Raw genomic sequence first — 17,604 nt, forward strand, 5'->3', positions numbered from 1 at the left:
TTTATTTGCTAGTCTATAATTCTAAACAATAAACTAAATTCATATAATAACTCCTCATTTAAAAATAATTAGCCGCAGTATCAATGGTGCACCGCGTGGGACCACTCATCCAAGAACGGGGAGCACCCGGGAACCAAACCGGCTACTAGATTCGGTCCACATCGTATTCACCTTGAGCCCGAAAATAGAAGCCCAGCTCCCTCACCGTATATAAATATAGCTTCTTTATTCTCTCTTTCCCTCCCGCGCTGTCAGTGCTGCCCGGGAAAGTCATCTCTGCTTCAACACCGCACAAGAATTCAAGGTATGACATTTCTCTAATATATACATATTTTTCTTGTTCCTGTGAGTTATAGTCTGTAGATTAGTTTCTTGAGCACATTTTTTGAAGTGGGTTTTGCTTGATATGCACATCTTGTTGGGTTTTGGTCCAGGTTTAATCTTATAGATGTTTTTGGTTTTTGGGGTTTTAATGGAGATTATGGCTAGTGAGTATCTCAGTTGATGATAATAGCTCAAAAGGGAAAAAGGGCCATTCGTTGTTGGTGGTTTTTCTGGTCAGTATCCTGGCTTTTGGGTTATGGAGTACGTGAAATTTAAGTGTCAAGAGTGAATGAGTGTGATTTTGCACAATTATGATGAAGTTTATGTTCCTTTTTCTTCTTATTTATAGATAGGATTTGGATTTTTTGTTTTAGTAAGGGTGTGGTGGTTTGATGGCAGCTATGGCAATTAAACACGGGGAATTGGTGACTTTAGAAGAACTCAACCCATCTTCACCTTTTTTTAAGCAGGGAGCTTCGGTCAGAGTCACTGGAAAGTAAGAATTCTGTCTCTTGTGTGTATTTATTTCTGACTTGACTGTTTGTGGATACTATTAGCTGTTTGTTTCTGAATAGGATTCTACAGGGGTCTGCATTTCTGGCGAGGACCCCGAGAGAATCCCCTAGAAAATCTGCAACGCTTATAGTAGTGTCACAAGTAGTGTTCCATAAGGTTTGAATGACACTTGTTATTGGTAGAAAGTGGTATTTGTATTTGAAGGAGGGTTTCAATTGCGGTCTTGTAGCGAGTTGGAGGATAAAACGAGATGGAAGTGGTAATGGGGTGGTTGTAGTGGCAAACAGGTGATCATTGCAATGTTGTGGTAAAGGCAGTGACAGCAATGGGGTTGTGTCAAGAGGGGATTTCACAGAGGGGATTTGGATAAGAGGGTTTGATAGTGAAGAGTTGTACAAGGTAGGTTGATGTGATGATGCAATGTCAAGGTGGAGATGCAATACAATTGACCAAAAAGGAGCTGATCATAGAAATGATGTTGGCGAGGAGGAAATGGACCTGCTGTGGACTGGTGACAACTGCTTTGTAGCAGCAAAGTAGAATAGGAGTCGTTGGTGAGATAGCTAGGCGGCATTTTTGTCATCATGTAGGTGATAGTCATGGCATTGAAGAGGTAGTTTTGGCATGGCGAGGAGGTGGCACCAGTATGAGCAATTGTAGTATGGTGGTGGAGTGAAATAATCGGACAGAGTGTATCTAATGCTCACAACTTTAAATTGATACTGACCAGTGGGAAGGACCTGATGTCATCACACACACACACACAGATAGAGAGAGAGAGGTCACACAGCTTTGGCTGGAGAAAACAACATGGTGGGGACACCGGACTTGAAACATTGTTTACGCACTCGTATGATCATAGACGATAGATGATAGCCCAAATTATTGAAAGATTGGGCTTTAGCTTATGTTTTGGTTTAATTTATTCAAATTTTTAGTGGAAGTTTATTAATTAGACTTTATTTATTGAGTTTGATTTAATTATTATTAGGTATTTTATTTAGTGGGCTATAAACCCAATCACTTGTTTTAGTTAGGGTTTTAGTATTTATATTCTACTTTTCTAGTTAGGGTTTAATGACAGGCTTTTCAAATTTTTCCCTTCCTGAATTCTCTTTTCTTCCTGGCTTTTTCCTTTCTTTGCTTTTAATTCTTAGCTTCTTTCTCTAAATCTTCTTTCTCTTTTGCTTTAATTCTTTTTGTTCACTGTTCCACATCACAACACATCAAAGAAAGGAGTTATTCAGAACCCTTGTCTTCCTTTTACATGAATGAAATAACATGTTTCATATGCAGATGCTCATGTGCAATATTCACAAACATGCTCCCTCCTTAGATTATTTCTTGGTTTCTTCACGTTCTCATTTGTTTTTGTGCCATGACAGTAATTCATCCCCCCCCCCCCCCCATACCGTGTCATTGTTTTTGTTCCTGAAGAAAAATCCATCAGACCCATAATCTTCCAAGGGCATTCTTCTGAATCAAGGCGAATAGACTAACATTCCTTTTCCCACCAAATTAGTTTAGTATGAGGGCTGCCTGAAGGCTATTACATGTGCATGGTAGTGCCACATCTGAGGCTATCGTTTGATTGTTTACAGTTAAAGGGGTTCTTTGCTTGCGTAGGAGGTCTGATTGTGAAGAGGGATGCCTTGAAGTTTTCTAGATATTTTTGTGTGGATGATGTTAAACTGAAAATTATCCAATCATGTTATCAAACTGATCATTATCCAATCATATGCACGCTGAAAAATTGTGATTCTACTCATTTTCATGTGTCCGAGTTATGAATATTCTGCTTGGGGCCAATCTTTCACTTTTATCGATATTATTAGGTGCTTGGATGCCAGGCAAGATCAATCATTATAGATAGTTCAATAGTGTACGTTCCTGTAATGCTTCTCCAACTAAGTGTTGGTTGTACAGGTAGGAGATATTGAATGTTGCACCACATATATTGAATTTGCTGTCTTATCATGAGCTGATTATTTTATTCTGCAATCATTATTGGAAACTTCAATCTGTTGTTTCCTCCTAGGCTACAAGAGTATACTGTGGAGACAGCCATAGCTGTAGTTGCTGATGGAAATGCCACCCTAAAGATTGACACTCAACACTTGAGAGACATCAGCTTTCGAATAGGCTCCGTCTACCAGTTCATTGGCGAGCTCCTCATTCAACCTGATAGCGAGGTAAGAGTTTGATATTAAGTCGAGGGCTGGCTGCAACAGTCTCTCTGTCCCTCTGCTCCCATAATGCTCACTGGAATCAGGTTTTGTTTCAGGCAATCTTGCAGGCACGTGTGGGCAGGATTGCTGATGGCATTGACCTTAGCCTCTATCATCAGTCTCTCCAGCTATTAAGACAGTTCCAAGCTGATCACCTCAACAATTCAACTAGTTAAAACTGACATAATGCTGAACCGATCCATCAAAATAGTTTCACAACGAAACGTATCAATGTAAATTTCTGGAACGTCATATATACATCCAGGAGCTGATTTCTCTTTCCTCTAGCTTTTTTTTTTTTTTGGTGTCCAACTTTTGCAAGATATGAATATTTAAAAGCTGGCAATTATCAATGTTAGAAATGCTTTATGGTTCTACTTGTCTTTGTTGCATTTTCCTTGCTCATCATATACGCACAGCAACAAGCCTGAAAGGGAACAGCTACAGTGTTCAGCACGGTAACCCTTAAGAAATATAAAAGTGCTTACTTTTATGGCACTAGTGAAATCATGGAATAGACTCCATTTTTTAATCTTTCTACACTCTTTCAAATGAATAAACACGAATTTCTTTTAAATAGAACTGCCTGCATCATGATAGAGTGAGGGAACGATTGTACTCTCGCATCTTTATTCCTTAAGCACCGTTTAATTTGTCCAGTAGCTCTTGTCATCATGTCATGTGATAGTGCAAGACTGCAAGCTACATGAGGTTATTTCTTGTTTAGGTGAAGATGCTTATATGCAATGATGGCTAGAGACAAACATGGTCTCTAACCATGCTTTTCCATAGAAACTTGGAAATTGTGATCACTGGCAGATAATCTTCACAGTGATAACACTAATCTTCTATACGCAGCATCTTGCCAACTTCTCTGCCTTGGTCTGGCTTCTATATGTGGACAGTTCTAGGAGAAATCTTGCTATGTTCATACTGTCTAAGCCTGATAATCATGATTGATGAGACGAAACCGTTCCCACTTTTTTGGCTGCTGCTAAATCTAGAGCAGGCATTGATTGGATCAAGAAACTGACAGATGCCCATTTATAGAACTTCAAATCCCAATCTACGTTGGCTGTACACTTGTGCTAAAGAACTCTAGTGCACCATTTTTTCATGATAATTTGCCGTTTCTCACTTTGTTTGACGAGGTCCATGTTATTGAGCTGACAAGCATTTGGACGTTTGAGATCAGTTCCCCTCGTTAGAATATTCATGCAATCCCTTTCTAACATCATGTTATGTTCCATGGTCTAGAGGGAACTTTGGATTAGATTTGTGGATTACTTGTCATGAAAGTGTTATCAAGGAGAGGGATTCCAGCATCATCGAGGAATTTACATAAAATGTCATTCAAAATTCAAACCTTTTTTTGTTGCTGTCGAGAATCTGTGTGTGAGTTGGCAAAGTACCAAAGTGGGGGTTTGAACTTTGAAGGTAGGATTTTATTGGATGATGAAAAAAAAATTCAAACATGTTTTTATTAACGTCTATGGTTATTAAACTTGTATGGGCATAGCGGTCAATCTAGTGACCCACCAACCTGGAACTGGCTTATACTAAAAATTTTTTTTCAAATTATTTTAAACTTTGATCTAGTTAAATTTTAAATTTTAAATAATCTAATAAGTTAAATTATGATTAGTTGATCCAGTTAAATCTGAAAGGGACTTGAATAGTTAATTTCAAGGTTTTTTTTTTAGTTTTTTTTATTTAAAATGTTATGTTTTTTTTATAATAAAAAACTCATTAAAATAACAATATCTTAATATTAATCTGACCTGACTGAGTCATCAATTAATTAAATTTTACGGTATAAAATAACTAGGGATTTTAATTGGTGAAACTCAGCAATTTATTACAACTATTTTAATATCTTTTAATCAAGTATTTCACAGTCCATAACCAGCAATTTAGCAATTTCTGGAATCCTATGACAGTGACCTCACTCTAAATGACATGCATAGTCTTTACCAAAACCAATTTCTTCAAATTCAATTGGACAATTGTCCCCATTGGTGGATGGAATCATGACACCACTCATGACCCTTTAAGCACTGATGGGTCACTCATAATCTCTATTATCCAATCAATTGCTAAACCTTAGATTACCACTCAATTAAAAACAATAATCTCTAGATTTTTCTTCTAAATCACAATTATTCAAGGCTCAAAGACCACACAGACTTTAGCCCTCACCTACCAATAAGAAAAAAAGAGTCATCATTGATTCGTTCTCTGGAGACTTGCATGTCTTTATCCAGTGCACCGCCCCACATGTGATTGTTGGTGTTACGTGTCAACTTATTATTTGTCAGTAGTGGGTCCCTACCTGATCATCAGCCCATGTAGGCCTTCCTCTTTTGCACCGACTTGTCAACCATGCGGTGTTACAGTAGGTTGGAAACAGTAATGTGTATCATATATGTACCAAATACATGGAGGTTCATTTGTTGTCATATTTTAAAAGCATTTTTTTAAAAAAAATTAAGTTTTTTTATTTTAAATTAAATGTTTTTTTGGTGTTTTTAAATAGTTTTAATGTACTGTTATTAAAAATAAATTTTAAAAAATAAAAAAACTTATTACAATATATTTTCAAGAGAAAAACACTTTGAAAAGTAATTATTATTACAACAATAAACATAATGTCATGCCATTTATACATAAAATTGCTCCTCATTCTCATTATCATATTGAGATTCCATAACTACGGCCAGCAATTTGATCAAGAGGGTTTTGTTATAAAACCTTGAAGACAATTAGAACATTACAATATGAATTTTCTTGATTTTCAAGTCTTATTCTTATTAATTAAATCTCTAATTTTCAGATCAAGCCGTGAGCTATATACCCTCACATATAGAAAGCAACGCAGCCAGTCATGAATAATAAAGAATTAATTGTAATAAGTTGAAGTAATTTACAAGTAATGGATGGATTTTCTCTAGGTTATATATATCTAGCTTTGAAGATATGGGAATATATTGAACGTGATCATAAGAAAGATCATTCATGTGTCGGCCCTGTAAAACAAGCAGCAGTAGGGCAAGGGTTCACATGTCGTGGTTTAGCCACCACCAGTCAATACAGTCTCATGAGGGCTAGATCTATTGGAGTCATCTGCCAAGATTTCGAAGGCGACTCGTCTCCTTCATGGACCCACATGAACATGGGTCTGTGAGTCCTAGATAGGCTAGCTAGAAGTCTTCAAATCTGCAAGAGAAAGGAAAAGAAACAGCCAAGGATATTACAGTGACGATATTATTCTAGCTGGGCGTGTGGGGCAATCTGAGTCCTTGGTCCTTACCACTCAATGAGATCATCACCATATACGTATAATTTCTCCTAAGCTTTTTGAAGCCACTTTGAAAGGTATCTGAGATTTTTCTGTGGTATTAGGTAAAGGTCTGCCATTTTCTTTTACTGGTAACCCACTAACCCTATCCTTTATTCAGGCAGGATCTTGCATGGAAATTGGAAGTTCTCATGTTTTTTTTTAACCCATAGTAATAAAACACAGCTCGCTTGTCACGATCAAGTCCATTACTCGACTTAAAACCATGATCATGAGTTAGGTTAGTCATGAGATGGGATACGAACTAAGACCTATAGTTATAACCCAACTTGTTACGCTCAAGTTCATTACTTAACCTAAGGTCATGATCATTAATTAGTTTAATTAATTCGAGTTGATTAAGATTAATTTAAAACAATATTATTTCAAGGATTTTTTTAAAAATATAAAATGATGTTATTTTAAAAATTAAACTAAATCATAAATTAATAATCCAAATCTATTATATTTGATAGCACCAGCACCAACTTAGTTTACCATAAAAGATTATATTTGATCACACTAACACCCACTTGGTTCACTATAAAACTTCACTTAAGGATTAACTTGTGGGGTTTAATAACATTAGCGAGAACCCGTGGGAAGTATATAAATAAACACAAAAAAGCAATTTTTTGATAAACTAAATAAATTTTTTCTTCTTCCCTCTAATTTTCAAATCCTTCATTCTATTTTCCATGCATAATTAAGTGGTATGTCATGATTGGCTTTGTCCTAGATGACAAATCACCAACTGAATTTTTTTTTATTTCTTTTCATTTGTCGTTTAATGTGGGCTTAAATTATTAATTGAGAATGATTAATTTGATAAATATAAAGTAGATGTCGGTCCAACATTGAAGCAGGTGGCTTGTATTTAGCCATGTGTTCGGTTAGAAATACTAGGAGTGGTATTATTTTTAGTGTTCGAACAAAGACATTTACTAACGATGCTAATCATCTTAATCTCTTAGCAACTTCGTTGTGTTTTCAAGGACTAAAGTTTTGGTAGACAAAAAAATCAATAAGGTCATTCATATTTTATTTTGTAATAATTATGATTTTTTTTTTAATCTTTACATATAGGAGCATTTTTATTAAACCCAATATAATGATTTAAATCAGAATATATTATTAGCTGACTTTTAAAAAATTTAAATAAAACTTGATTTGATATGATATGCTCGATCTAATCTAATATTTTAAAAATTCAAGTGAAACTTGATCTTATATGACCCACTCGACATGACAAATTAACTTGCTACATAGTCAATCAAGTCTAAACTTATTTTTATTTTTTTAAAATTACTTTAAACAACGTTGCTTTAATTAACTTGGATCAACCTATACAATTAGGGGTGAGCAAAAAAACCGATAAACCGATTAAACCGAGAAAACCGGACAAAAAATAACCGAAAAAACCGAACCGAAAAAAAAAAACCGAATTAACCGATTAAAAAATCACAAAAAAATTCCGGTTCGGTTCGGTTTCGGTTTCTGAAGTCTGAAACCGATTGAACCGAACCGAACCGAACCGGTTCAACCAGTCAGCACTTCAAAAAAAAGGCAAGTATAAATACAATCTTTTCTAACCCTAGAATAAGGCATTAAGCCATCAGCTGCCGCCCCCCCCTCTGCATCTCTCTCATTTCACTCTCACTTTACTCTCCCCCCTGCCCTCCCTTCTCTGCATCTCTCTCATTTCACTCTTTGGCTGGTGGGCCGCCCCCCTCCCCTCCCTTCTCTGCATCTCTTTCCCTTCACTCTCTGGCTGGTGAAAAATCAAAGCAAAACAAGTTGGTCATCGTTGGCTCTACTGAGACAAAGAGTGATGAAGAAGAGTACTTGGCTGAGTTAACTCATCAAATGACTCACTCCACCCTTGAAGATGATTTCAAGAGAAACGACCTCCCTTGCAGCACCGAAAAGACTAAGGTATTGCTTCCTTTATGTTTCTTTTTAAAATAGGACAATCTGCTCTGGTTTCTGTGATTATGTTTTCTGGGGCTAATGTTCGGGTCTTGGGTTTTTTGCCTGATTTGCAAGGTTGGGTGCAGTTGTAGACAAGGATCTAGCCGTGGAAGCCCGAATGGGTCTTCACCTCCAGCAACTTGGGATCTGTTGTATGAGATTGCAGGAGAAGTAGAGAGAACCATTGGGTTTGAACCGGTTTGGAAGGGAAAAAAAACCGAACCGAACCGAACCGAAATTAATCGGTTTGAACCGGTTTTCGGTTCGGTTCGGTTCAAAAAATTAAAAAAAAAATAATTCGGCCTGGTTGTTTATTTTGGTTCAAAACCGGACCGAACCGGAAATGCTCAGCCCTATATACAATACAACTCATGAACTGAATTGGATTTAATATATCCAAAATATTTTTAAGTTGTTTTTGAGTAGAATTGTTCACACTATTGTTTTTTTATATATGAAAACCGAATTATTATTGAATTGGATTTTAAATCACTTATAAAATTTGTCTATATATCGAAATATTCACAAAAAATAATTTCTTTTTTATAATCCTTCAGTGTATCCAAGTTGAAAATTATAATTTGAGAAGTAGTTGAGAAGAAGCAAAGTACCCACCTTTTATATATTTTGGCGAACACCATAATGATAACAATCATGATTAATTTCTACGAATAAAGAAGTGTTTTCCCCTTAATGCTAGGTCCACTACATATATGCTTATCTAGCCACTTCATGAACTGGTATTCTCCAGGTCTGAAATATTTTATACGTACGTACCTGGGGAAAAAGATAGAACACTTGAACTCTACATTTATCATTTCATTCCTTTTTTTTTTAATATACCTAATATAAGCACACCCTGCAAAGTTTTGCACTACTTAGAGCCCCGTTTGAAAATGTAATCACACCTGCATGCAACCGTGTGATTACATTTTAGGTGCATGAAGGTGGAGGTGTCTTTGCTTCTCAACCAAACACACTCAACGAGTGAAACCTCACCAATAAAACCTTTAGTCAAAAGTTCAATCATCAAGGAATAACACAGCATGTAATATTGTCTTGATCCTTGTTTCAATCCATGTCGAAAACCCACAAAAACTGTCATAATTAGAATTAAAAATAAAATAGAAATGTCAAAATTCATCAATTTTTTCAATAATCTCCACTAATTCATCATATATACCTCATCTAATCATTCACAATAATCTAATCAAACATCCAATATCTAAATGATTACCAAAAAAATCCCCTATAAAAATGAAAACAATTTCATTTTAAATTTTTTTAAAAATTAACCAGGTTTTGATTAGAAACATTAAATTAATTAATTTTCTCTTTATTTTTTATAAAACTCAGATAAAATCAAAGCCTGAGTTAACAAGTTTTCAGGACAATTTATAAGGCCAGTTCAAGTTTAATAACCAAAACAACAACAATTAGATTACTTAACAGAAATTCTGTAAGTAGAAAAAGAATAGGAAAAATAAAGAGAGAGAAAGTCTTTTACAAGAAAAAAGAGAGTCTACACTACTGGAGCAAAAACAGTGTTTTGTTTTTGTTTTTGTGTTTTTACGTATAACAAAAGAATTCTCTCTGTGGATGTCCTTGTTATATATCTTCTACAAAGATAAAAAGAGAGATCAGGAAATTATTATGGACTGTGATTTATCTCTATATTCTCTTTCTCGAATTCTCAGCTCCTTGTCTCCCATTCCTTGCATCAAGTTCTCCCAGATGACGCTATCTTTCCGGCATGTTGATCATCACCAGTTTCTTGCTCTCTAAGTTCTTCTTTAGCTTCAAGGTCTTGCAGTACTGTTTTTGCTTCATTCTTTAATTATTGTTTAAAGGATCCTTTTAGGTTTTGAAGGAAGTCTTGATGACAGGCTACATCACTTTGTGTTTTGTGTGTTGTCATGGATAAAAAATAAAGCCTAGAATTGTTAAAAAACGGATGATTTAAGGAGCTTGAATGAGCTGCTTCTTCTTTCTTCTTTTGGATGAATCTAGCTCTTATGTGTGTTTTGTTTGGTTGCTTAGAAGTGTCAGAAAGTTCAAGAAAAAATATTTCTTTGAATCTTTTAAGGTTCATTCTGTTTCAAGTTTTAGTCTGTGTTAGTAACTTTATGTCTCCGAATTTGGTTTTCACTTTGTCATTTCCTTTTTCTCTTTGCATTTCCCCCTCATTTTCTTGGCAAACAAACAAAAGGGGGCATTCTTTATATTTGCTGGTGATGAATAAAAAGAGTAAAAGTTTGAATGTCTTTTCCTCTTCTTTTCTTTGATCCCAGCAAATGCCAAATATGTTGTCATGGTCTTCATGGATATTGAAGTAGGTCCATGCTCTTGTAATTTGATCTTTCTTAATTATTTTCTTAGGATTCTGCTGATGATGCAAAATATTAGAAGAGATGAAATTCAATTATTACCCTTCTGGTTGAATTTTCTTAGCAACCAAACACAAACAGTAATGGGATAACCTGAAAAGTTTAATGACAAGTTGCTTTATTGTTCTGTTATTCTTGGCTTTTCTACAGAATTCTATATGCAAATTGCAATGTTGGAATTCCATGTCAGATATTTGAATATTCTGTGTGATGTACTGATATGCTTCAGATTCACAGATTTTTGGTTTTTGCTATTATTAATTGTAAAGATTCTTTATCTTTCTGAGTCAGACAATGTCCCTTTTTTGTTTCACTGACTGTAACAAATCATTCTTTTGATTCCCAGCTAAGAATTTTGAGTCAGGAATACTGTAACATAGCTTCCTTTCTAATGAATTCTTTATAATTTCCTTTCTTTCTCGTGATCACCATACATGGCTGTATGTGTTAAATATTTTTTTGGATGTTCAGAGACTCGGGTCTACAAAAAGCTAGAGAACCATACCATATTGTTGCGTGTGGTGGCCATTTGAATTGAAACATTGGCCATGGGGCATTTATCCTCCATGTTTAATGTATTGGCAAGGTCATTTTCATTAAGGAAAGTGAAGAATAATGGGAACGGTGATGGAAGAGAAGCCGCAGATGTAATGGTGAAAGACGCAAAAAAGAATGAAATGATTTTGAGGTCATCTGGCTATGTAAATGTTGATGGTTCGAAAAATTTTGCAGCAGTTTGCTCGAGGAGAGGGGAGAAAGGAGTGAATCAGGATTGCTGCATTGTCTGGGAGGTAAGCGATTAGCATAGAGCATCGACAATTATATATGCATTTTCTAATTGTGTTCTAATCTTGTTTCTCTTTATATGGTAGGGATTTGGGTGTCAAGCAGACATGATGTTTTGTGGGATATTCGATGGCCATGGTTCATGGGGCCATTTTGTGGCGAAAACAGTCCGAGAGTCGATGCCTTTATCTCTTCTGTGCAATTGGCAGGAGACTCTTGCTCAATGTTCACTTGATCCGGACATCGACTTGGAATCAGATAAAAAGCATCAAAGGTTCAACATATGGAAACATTCCTACCTAAAGACTTGTGCTGCTGTTGATCAGGAGCTAGAGCAGCATCGGAGAATAGATTCCTTCTCTAGTGGAACAACTGCCCTGACAATTGTTAGACAGGTGATTCAAGTTCCTACTTCCTTCTGCGTATTTCTATTGCCTTCACAGGCCACCAAATAATTGGGGGGGGGGGGGGGGGAGATTTTTTTAGGTCAAGACTATATCAGGATGGCAATATAATGTGTCTGATCATGTTTTTGCCAGGGTGAACTCATTTTTGTAGCAAATGTAGGCGATTCTCGCGCTGTATTGGCAACCACAGGAGAAGATGGAAGCTTGGTACCAGTTCAACTTACTGTTGATTTCAAGCCTAATTTACCCCGTAAGTTCCACTCCCTCACTCTAATCCAGCAAGCTAGGCAACCTAAACAAGTCATTCTTACAGCAACGTTCATCTTGTTTGCAGAGGAGGCAGAACGCATACTTCAGTGCAAGGGCCGCGTATTCTGCTTAAATGATGAGCCAGGTGTGCATAGAGTTTGGCTGCCAGATGCAGACTCACCTGGACTGGCAATGTCCAGAGCCTTCGGCGATTACTGTGTAAAGGATTTCGGGCTAATTTCTGTGCCTGAAGTGACTCAGAGGCATATAACTAGCAAGGATCAATTTGTTGTCCTGGCAACTGATGGGGTATGCATAAGTAGACTGCTAGGAGAACAAGTTTTCAATATCTAAGGTTTAAAATCTTAATCAAATTTCTAAAGAATCATAACAAGATTGCTATGCTTGCTTTCATTGTTTAGGTATGGGATGTAATCACCAATCAAGCGGCAGTAGAGATTGTATCATCAACACCAGATAAGGCGAAGGCGGCTAAGCGTCTAGTTCAGTCTGCTGTCCATGCTTGGAAACGCAAGAGGAAAGGGATTGCAATGGATGATATATCAGCTATTTGCCTCTTCTTTCACTCCTCTCCTTCATCTCAACAAGTTCATGCTGCTAGTTTACCGAAATAGTGATCATAAAATGTAAATGAGCAAGGTCGTCCTAGCTGCTCCTTGATGTTTCTTTACTTAAACATTCCAATTTAGTTGATTAGAGAAAGTGTTCGTGCCATGCAATGACATGCTAGTATAGTCCCTTCCTTAGACTCGAAACTGAAAATTTCTGGATGCCTACAAGCTCATCAACAGCACGAGTTTAAGATTACCGTAACCACAAAAGCTATCACAGTTGCAGAAACACACTAAATCAAGAAATAACCGAAAAATCAGAGGGAGGGAGGGAGGAAGAGAGAAGCTAAGGTAGATCCTTTTATGGGCCTGTTGATGATGTTTTTGACTGAAGTAACACATCAAAAACTAGGCCCATTTAGGTTTTTCAAACGGCCCATTAAGTGCAAAGATTTTTTGTGGGTTTTGTTTGCAGCAATAACTTTGAACATAAGAAGGTGAGTAGGTGGCCCATAATGGCCTGTTCACGAAACTTTAGAGGCTTTATTTACCATGACCTCTGTTGGGTCAAAGGGAGTGCGATTCCTAGTTAATAAGGCCAAGGCCCATCATTACACAAGCCTATTTACATGGTAGGAAACACATCATCAATCAGTGAAAATAGAGAAACGGGAATTTTTCTGGTCTACCATGTTGTTCTTAGATGGAGACACTAGGGTTGTTAAACCTTAAACATGACCGAAGGTTTAATCTAGTGTTTGTAATTTAAAATCTAATTTAGACCGAATTCCAAATAAAACCATAGTTAAAATCCAATACAATCCAGGACCTGGGCCCGAAACCGAGCTAGGTTTATAAAAAAATAAAGGAAGTCAAAAACCCAGCTGACCCGGTCAAAAATTCGGTTGTAACCCGTTGATTATTTTTTTTTAACCAAAACAACATCTTTTTGATTTATAAAAATAATTGGGATTGACCCGGATGACCTGGGTCTTAGGCTGGGTCAACCACCGGGCCGGGTTTAAAAACACTGAATAAAACTATAAAAATTAATTTGATATGACTCGATTGACTTGATTGGTCAATCCTGTTAAAAAACCATCTCAACCCAATAATTTAAGCTGTTAGGTAAGATCACATAATATGATTTATATTATTCTCTAACATACTCCCTCAAGTGAAAGCTTTTTGAGCTTGAAACTTGCACATACCCATATTATCCTGTGCTTAATTTTTATCAAATAAATAAGGATGATGAGATTCAAACTTGTGACCGCTTGAGTCATTAAGACTTTGATATCATGTCAAAGAATCATCTCAACCCAATAGCTTAAATTATTAAGTAAAATTTCAAGAATATGATTTATATTATTCCCTAACAAAACTGTTAATCAAAATTAATTTGACTGTTTTTTTAATTTTTTTAAAAATAATATCATTTTTTTTATATTTAAACAATGTTTTTAAATTGACTTAAATTAACTCCCTGGAACTAATAAAAGTAAGAGAAAGAAAAGTCTCAGAGTATTATAATCCATTCGAGGAGCATTTATTGTCCTGAAATTGAATGCTGATAAGACTAGACAGGTTCTCAAAGCATTGTTCATCCGAGGAACATTTCTTGTCCTAGTTCTGGAAATTGAATGTCAATGAGAATAAAGACGTGTATGGGTACGAGAATGTTATTAAAGTTGGTTTTTAATGTATTTTTTATTTATAAATATATTAAAATAATATATTTTTTTTATTTTTTAAAAATTATTTTTAACATTAAAATATTAAAAAATTTAAAAATATTAAAAAAATATTAATTTAAAATAAAAAAATAAAAAAATTTAATTTTTTTTAAAAATATTTTTAAAACACAAAAACAATTATAAAATACTATCCATTAATTAAAGATTGATGAGGAAAACTAATCTAATAAAAACAAAAAAACAAAATAAATTAACACGCATTAATACGATAAAGACAAACAAACAAGATGAACACAAGCTCTCTTTTCACTTATAATTCTATGATTTTAAATCTTGAAAAGATTTTATAATTATAATTTTAAAGTTTTTTTTTTTTCTCTTCAGTTGACAATGACAAATAGAGTAATCAAATGCTCCTTCTTGAAAAAGTCAAACATATTTATCAAAGAAAAGGGCTGGATTTCAGATTTCCAGCATTGAATTAATCATTAATTGTGGAATCCAAACCCTTTTCAAGATGAAAATTCCAAACTTATCCAAATCTCTTTCCCACCCAGTCTACCACTAAAGCTATTCTTATTTTTGTGTATTTTTTTATTTAAAATGATGTTTTTTAAATTAGTCGTAACTACACTTTCATTTATTTATTTTTATTTAAGATGGTGTTATTTTTGCTTTATTTTTTATATTCTTATAATATATTTTATTCCGTTAATTAAATCTTAAAAATAATTATTTTTAAAAGGTATGCCCTGTATATCTTTGTATTTTTAGAAAAAAGCTATTAATATCTGGGCATAATATACTCTTTTTTTTTTCTAAAAAAAAAAGAGTGTTTCCACGATTCAATATTTTTCAACGTGCCCCCAACTTACGTCTTAAAAGTAAACATTATTAATTAGAAGGAAAACACGGTCGTTTCACTAGCAATCCCATGCCATCATTCCAACTTAATACTGTTTGTCAAAATTTGGTGGCCAGCTAATCAACTCGTGAAGCAGCCAATTTTGATCTCCACCCAATTAAGCTTTGTTGGTATCTGTTACAGTGAAAGTCAGCCAAAAAAAACCTTTTTTTTTTTTTTTTTTTTTTTATAGAATGAAGCTTGCTCGTCAATTCATATTGAGTTCTTTTCTCAAGCAACCTTGAAGACGCAGTACTTCTGAGGTGAATTTCGTGATTTTCAAAGTTGTTGTTTGGAAAAATAAATTTTAAAAAGTTTATAAATTATATTATTTTTGTAATTAAGATTTTAAGAATACGTTTTTAGTTAGATTTATATAAAATTATGTTGTGGGTTAATTAACCAAGTATTTTATCAAAATAAAATATAGTTCAATTATATAACTCTTATAATTTATATATTTGAATAAATTTAATAAGTTTATTTCAATAGCGATCCTCAAGAAATTTAATTAGAACTCCTTAACTATCAAGCTAACATGGATATAAAATCTACAATTTTCATACTTATACTAATCAATTTCTAACTAACATACTTTCTCAGTCTTATATTTATGCATGAGTATTCCAGATAGAAAAGATAAAAAAAAATAAAGATAAAAAATTATTTGGTAGAAGAGATCGAGATAAAAATTAAATGTGTTTCAAAAATAGTTTTTTAATGAATTTTTATATTTTCAAAATAAAAAATACATGAAAACATGTCTCTATTATTTCTTTTTTTTTTAATCTCAAAATACTAATAATCAAATGCTATGTAAGTTTTTTATTTTTCAATTTTGACTGTCTCAATTGTAGTGTCTATTTTAAAAATCAAAATATAATTGTCACATACTTCCACTCGTTTTTCCTTATTGTTTTTTACTATTTTTAAAATTTATTCAACACATATATTTAGTTATATAAATATAGTAAGGTGTAAAAGTAAAATAATATTTTTAAAACAAAAAAATCTTAACTAATTTTTCAATTTATGAAAAACCGTTAATTAACACCTTATTTGCGTAATTTCAGACTAATAATTAAAAGCTACCCTAGCCACAAAATAATTTTTTTTTATTCTTTATACTTAATCTATTTATATTATTTTTTTTGTTTATTCTTTTTTAATTCTTTTTTTAATGTTTTCTTTTCTTTACACCTTTTGTTTTTGAAAATTTATTCTACACGGACTAAGAAAAATGATATTTCATTATAACAATTATAACATTATTCTATTTTTCGGCTACGTTAAAGATTAGTTTGAGATATTATATATTTTTATTAACACATATAATCTTTATTATATTTTATTATATGTATGCTTCGACTTTGTGATTTATGGTTATATTTTTTACTTGATGTAAAAAAATATGTTTATAACATTACGTATTAATTCTTCTTTTGTGTCGGAAAAAAATTATTCAACCTGCAATTAGATAAGTTGAATAGACGCATTAACACTTTATTTTTTATATTTATTGATATAAATAGTTTTCATAGACTTTTTGATTTATAATTATATTTTAAAAAAATATAAATTTGAAAAGTGTGTATATATATATATATATAACTCAAATATTGAAATCAATAAATAAATATGGAGACAGGAAAGGTGGTGGGTTTGATGGAAGGCAGTGAGCTATTTTGTCAATAGTTTGAAGGTCTAACGTTACCTTATACCATTCAATAATAGACATAATTTCTTAGGTCAAAATTTTCAACGTCAACCCAATTGTAAACCCTAAATCAGAAGAATATATAGTAATAAACATGACATTGGCCAATGATTTCATGAAGACTCATATCCTTTCTTGATATATAACGCGTCCATGTGTTGTTGTAAAACTTTATGACCAAATATCATGTTGGTGATGAACACGTGAAGAAACAAAGTCCTAGTCATTCCTTTTTTTTTTTTTTTAAGATAATGTGTTATTGCATTAAAATAAAATAAAAAATACAGGTATATATAGTTGAAATAAAAAAGATATATATTTTTATATTTTTTATTATAAAAAATGAAAATTCAATTTTATGTCTCTCGTTTCTTATATATTTATCTTTTCTATTTTAAAATACTAATGAAATTTAATAGTGTGTGTTTCTCACTTGTAAATTCTAGAGTTTTTAGCTAACGAGATTGGTTATTATAGTTAAGAAATATGTAAATATTATAAATAAATTC

At 33.5% G+C, this 17,604-nt stretch overlaps 2 protein-coding genes across 4 annotated transcripts; both read left to right on the top strand.

Annotated features, from left to right (window-relative positions):
• Positions 1-94: 94 nt before the first annotated feature.
• Positions 95-3,445, top strand: LOC18098631 (CST complex subunit TEN1). 3 transcript variants are annotated; one of them, XM_052453138.1, is made up of 4 exons: positions 95-304; positions 674-820; positions 2,879-3,032; positions 3,113-3,445. In XM_052453138.1, the coding sequence occupies exons 2-4, from the start codon at positions 717-719 to the stop codon at positions 3,242-3,244; spliced, it is 390 nt and encodes a 129-aa protein (XP_052309098.1). In that variant the 5' UTR covers positions 95-304; positions 674-716; the 3' UTR covers positions 3,245-3,445. The 3 variants fall into 3 exon arrangements, with proteins under 3 accessions (XP_052309098.1, XP_052309099.1, XP_024456823.1); XM_052453139.1 differs by having other exon boundaries at positions 699-820; XM_024601055.2 differs by having other exon boundaries at positions 113-304; positions 3,125-3,445.
• A 6,161-nt stretch (positions 3,446-9,606) lies between these two features.
• On the top strand, positions 9,607-12,945 carry LOC18098632 (probable protein phosphatase 2C 34). Its single transcript, XM_006382377.3, has 6 exons — positions 9,607-10,180; positions 11,235-11,554; positions 11,636-11,944; positions 12,089-12,206; positions 12,291-12,514; positions 12,628-12,945. Exons 2-6 carry the CDS (start codon positions 11,312-11,314, stop codon positions 12,838-12,840), a joined length of 1,107 nt encoding a protein of 368 aa, XP_006382439.1. The 5' UTR covers positions 9,607-10,180; positions 11,235-11,311; the 3' UTR covers positions 12,841-12,945.
• The last annotated feature ends 4,659 nt before the right edge of the window (positions 12,946-17,604 follow it).

The sequence above is a fragment of the Populus trichocarpa genome, chromosome 5 (genome assembly GCF_000002775.5).
Source record: "Populus trichocarpa isolate Nisqually-1 chromosome 5, P.trichocarpa_v4.1, whole genome shotgun sequence".
NCBI lineage: Eukaryota > Viridiplantae > Streptophyta > Magnoliopsida > Malpighiales > Salicaceae > Populus > Populus trichocarpa.